The sequence below is a fragment of the Asparagus officinalis genome, chromosome 1 (assembly GCF_001876935.1).
Source record: "Asparagus officinalis chromosome 1, Aspof.V1, whole genome shotgun sequence".
NCBI lineage: Eukaryota > Viridiplantae > Streptophyta > Magnoliopsida > Asparagales > Asparagaceae > Asparagus > Asparagus officinalis.
The window spans coordinates 49,231,086-49,236,144 of record NC_033794.1 but is presented as its reverse complement, the minus strand read 5'-3'; the positions used below and the strand labels follow the sequence as shown (position 1 = coordinate 49,236,144).

Below are 5,059 nucleotides of genomic sequence, written 5' to 3'. Positions count from 1 at the left end.
CGGTGGCGGCGGCGGCGAAGGTGAAGGAAGTGAGGAAAGAGGTGGAGGTGGAGAGGAAAGTTCTGGTGGACAAATCAAATTTGAAGTAAGTACAAAGTTAAACATAGTGTTTGAGGTCTTTAATTGCATAATAATTTGTTCAAATTACAAAAACACATGTTAGCATAATAATTTGATGTTCTTGATGTGGCTGAGATAGTGGATGACGATGACTCGGAGATATAATTACAAAAATCCATTTGTCAAATATCTGTGATCGTATCCAATCCGATTCTCAAATATCCGAACGATATCCGTTTCCGATAAGTGCGGATATGGTTAAGGTTTTTTCTTACCCAAGATAATCTGTATCCATATCCGTATTCATTTATAGAAAGCGGATATGGATATGATAAGTGTCATATATGAACTGTATCTGCTCCGTTAACACCCCTACCTACTATTATACAGATAACAAGCAGAATTTTGAAGTAGAAACGGACTTTAAATGCATATAGAGTTTTGCCCCCGATCCCTGACAACTCTAAAGACTACATTCCATGAGAATGCAAAATCCTCCAGGAATGTGAAGAGCCAGCAATCTTGCATTAAATGCGCACACACACAAAATTGAGAGATCTGTTCTCCCTCCCGACTCCCCCTCTTTCTCCAGATCAATATGTTGATCCCACTGCATAAGACTATGTTTAGGTACCCATCCAAAAAGCTTAACCAGGTGGAATTTTTTTGAAACAAAATTAAATAAAAATATTGCAAAGGTGACAAGTATAAAGAAACAGTAAAGTAACTGACGAGTATAAAGAAACAGTAAATAACTTACGAGTATAAAGAAAAAGTAAAGTAACTTACGAGCAAGATTCTCTGTTTCCTCATCAAGCTTTCTTGTATTCAGTGATGTGCTGCTAGAAGCAGCTTTATTTGTACCAGCAGTAGCTGCAAAAATGAGGTAAAAGTCAAAAATAAGTCCATGAATAAATTTCAAATATCATGGTAATCATCATGCTACCAAAACTACAAGCATAAACAGCAACATAATATAAATCTATAAAATATGGATACCTACCAAGTAATATCACAACCAAAGATGTAATTCATGCAACAATATTCTAATTCATACCTTTGAATAACGGCAGAAGTTTAATAAAAGATGCACGATTAACGATAGTAATTTGATAAAAGATGCATGCATAAATACTAAGCCAAAAAAAAGATGTCAGAGCCTTAATATAGAATTTGGTTTGGCTAAACAATAGCTCTCTTCATGAACTGATAAGGAATTACAAAATTTGAGTTGGAAAAATAACGAGACTGCAAGTAAAGGTGATTGACAAAAACAGAGCTCTTTACTAATTGAGAAGGCACCGTAAAACTTGACTTAGTAAATATAAGGTTTGAAGACTAAAGCAAGATAAGTTTTTGGAGCTCACGAGGATATACAGAAGCAGAATGTAAAATGCAACTATCTTATCAGTGCGCAACGGGGTGACGTATCTACTTCTTAATTAGATATATCGATTTCTCTAAATATTGCCTTTTCATGTTTTAGCTTCTAACTAAATTTAGGGATTTTTTATCCTACGACGTGGGAATGCTCTCCTGTCAGCTCAACTTGGTTTAGTGTGATATTTGATTCCCTTAGATGTTAATAGATACTGTTCGACTTCGACCAACTCAGAATATGCAAGTTCTGATTGACAGGATTTATTTTTACCCCTTAGAATCTCAAGTCATCAATATGCACATCTTGAGAAGGTTGCTAACCATGTTCAAATTAGAAAGTAAAAGGAAAAAACAAGCCATGTGTTTCTAAAAATAAATTTCTATTTGGTTTTTGGTTTAGTTTCTGCCTCAGAACTGAATGCAATTTCAAATTCAGAAATTGGGCCAATCCCAATGTTTGGATACAAAATTATTTGAGGCTTTGGAATTGGCCCAATTCCAATTAAATCTTAACATGTTGGGCCTAAAATTTCTAAATGACTTCTAAACCCATGTCATTTCAAAAATCTATTTGTCTCTCCAGACACGTCCCTCTTCTCTCTCGATCTTGACTTATGATCCAGAGTTAGGGATTTGGTCTCGACTTCTGATCCTGATCTCAGCTCGTCCTTCCTCCCCCATTCTTAGTAGAAGATATCATCAGCGTGTTGCTAGGGTTTCTAAAAGAGGACAAACACGGGAGATGATTCTCTCTAAAATTCATCAACATACTTCTCTCAAAATCCAAACTCCATCTCTGAAATCTCAATAGTTCAATTTATTGTTCTAGGGTTTTTTTCAGCCAAGGTCTCTACTTCGATTCATAGAATCTGGAAGCTTGATTCTCATTCTAAGAGATTCAATTGAGATAAAAATTGTGTTGTTTTGCTTTGCCATTTCAATATCATAAAGAATGTCATTTCTTTTATTCAATTTATCCCTATTTCGCTTTATTGTACTGAGAATCTTGATAAATAGTTTATATCTTGAATAAATAATGTGTATATAATGCACACAAATTGCTCAGACAATTTGTAGTTAGATCATTTTCATTCCACCCAACAAAAAAAAGGAAAATCAGTATTCTGATTTTTGGTAAGTAGAGAAGTAGGTAGGATTGTGGAAGTGTCAAGCTTGAGTTGATTATTGGGCTTGTTAACCGTTTTAAGTATTTTGATTGGATCGGCAGTTTCTTTAGTAAGTTTGATTTGCTATGTTTGAGAATTTGTTCCTTGAAGAACAAAAAGCAAAGTTGATGTAAATAAAATTAGGTTAATAATAGTTTGGGTGAACCTTGGAGATAATCTAGAAGTGGTGACTTCATTTCAATGGATTGAGATTTATGTCTCTTGGCATACTGAAGAGAGGCTATGTTGTAATTCTACATCTTTGACATCTACACTCTTAAAATCATTGATCTTCAATTCAAATCTACGTAGTACTTTTGTCTAGCACAAATTGAATTCATGAAACTAACATGTTTACAGTTCGAAACTGCTGCTTTCTCATGAGAACTTAGCTATGCAAAATTGACTGTAACCTTACCACACCACTTGTTTTCTAGGTTTGATGTCAGCATGGCAGATGGTTGTAATATGAGACTGAGTTATATATATATGCTTTGATCCCACACATTAGTTTTATCTTATAGTCCTTGGGTAGTAGCTTGTTTTGATGACAGAGACCTTAGATTATGGTGGTGGTGGTGGTTAATGATCGTGCTGAAAAATGGTCCTAACCTAGATATGAAATATTGAATTTTCATGTGGAATGTTGATCAAATATTCATGAATTTTATCGATATACATGTCATTTAATAATTTAGTCCATATCAAGTACAATGATTTTTTCGATATACATGTCAAACTTGGAATATTGTTTTAGCTTAGCAAGCTGAAAGGTTATTTTGATGAACAAGAAGCTGATACTTTCTAAGCTTTGCTAACCCTGCACTCCTTATTTTACTAGAAGTAGCTATATGTCTGTTTCTTAATATGTCGAACCCTCCTTTACATGTATCTAAATTTAGCTGTTTATTTTGGACAACAATGGTTCAGTTTTTCTTATTGAAATAAAAGTACTAGCAGAGTTTCTTGTTATTTTCTAATGAAGGGTTATCTCATAGCACTTAAGTCAACTGTGAATGTCTAATATAGCTTATCAAAGTAATTGGTCAATTATACATATAATCATGATCTTGAATCTTTCAGATAGTTTTCTTTTGTGTCGTTGGTATGTTTCACAATCAGATAGTTTTCTTTTGTGTCGTTGGTATATTACACAAATTTCATCTCTTTTTTCCAGGTTAAGGATAGCTAGGAATCTCACAAGGGATGTTATGAAGCTCCAAATGCACGAGTTGCCGCTTCAAAAAATTCAAAGACTGTAGAAACTAGAAAGTTATTGTAGGATTCGAATAAATGTGATATTTCAATGAAGAGGTTTTTATACCTCCATATTTTGAGTTCTGATAATATTGTCTAAGACAAAACTTACAACCAGGTCGGTTTTTATACCTCCATATTTTGAGTTCTGATTATATTGTCTGAGACAAAACGTATTAATAAGCTACACTGTGAGGGTGCTTTAACTTGTATTTCTTTACATTTTGTGACAATTGTATCTTTTCTATTAGCAACAGCCATATTGATAATGGTTGCAACTACTATTTTACTTTTCTAGTTACTCTATGCCTCCAAAGCTTGCAAGTTTCCTATTGGCTAAAATTTCTTTGTCAAACCGAGTAGAATTCGGACACATTTGTCTGGATGGTTGCATTGGATTGAAGAGCATAGCAAAATTTGTATGACTGTCTTAGTCCCTAAATTATCTGGTTATGCATGAGGAAAAATATCAAATCTTGTTTAGAAATTAAATTCTGTGGATCTTGATGCTTAACTTATGTAAATTAAATACATATATTTTTGTTTTCAAATTGCCTTTGATTGACAACTCTAGTTTAGCAATTGATTCTTTTTTTTTTTTGGCAAACAAACGAATTGAAAATTCTTAGGCTTCCCATACAATGAATTTAGGATTGAGAATTCTAGATTTGAAATTACAAGGACTCCCAAACAATGGAAGGATTCCCAAACAATGGAATTGGAATTGAAATTACAAAGTACAAATTCTAGAATTTGAAATCAAATCCTTGAATCCAAATGCAGCCTTTGGGAACTTACTCCATAGCCAATATTCAAGTGCCAAAATTTCAAAAACCTCCAAAACTTACTTTGGATGGTTATCAGATACCCCCATAACTTTCAAAATATCGGAACCCCCTAAAGTTCAGGGGTTATCAAAAAACCCCACTCCAACTTTCAAAATTCCTTCACCAACAAAAATAGATAAATAAGTAAATGAAAGAAGCCTCTAAAGGCGTGAACCGTAATTTTCACTGGACAAAATATCTGTTAGGGACTAAAGTCCCACATCGGGTAGTATGGGCTGCTTGATGGGGTATTTAAGTGACTTGGTTCTTCCCCCTTAACAGCTAGCTTTTAAGGGTGGGTTCCCCAAGTTGCTTGGATCCTCACAATATCCCCCTCAGTAATTTTACCCACCCATGTGAAATTTGCAC

At 34.1% G+C, this 5,059-nt stretch overlaps 1 protein-coding gene across 1 annotated transcript in view; it reads right to left on the bottom strand.

Annotated features, from left to right (window-relative positions):
• LOC109823896 (multiprotein-bridging factor 1b-like) overlaps positions 1-5,059 on the bottom strand; it is a 7,992-nt gene that overhangs the window by 1,528 nt on the left and 1,405 nt on the right. Inside the window, exon 2 of the mRNA XM_020390332.1 lies at positions 850-933. Within this exon, the coding sequence (XP_020245921.1) occupies positions 850-933 (84 nt within the window). The remainder of the gene's footprint in view (positions 1-849; positions 934-5,059) is intronic.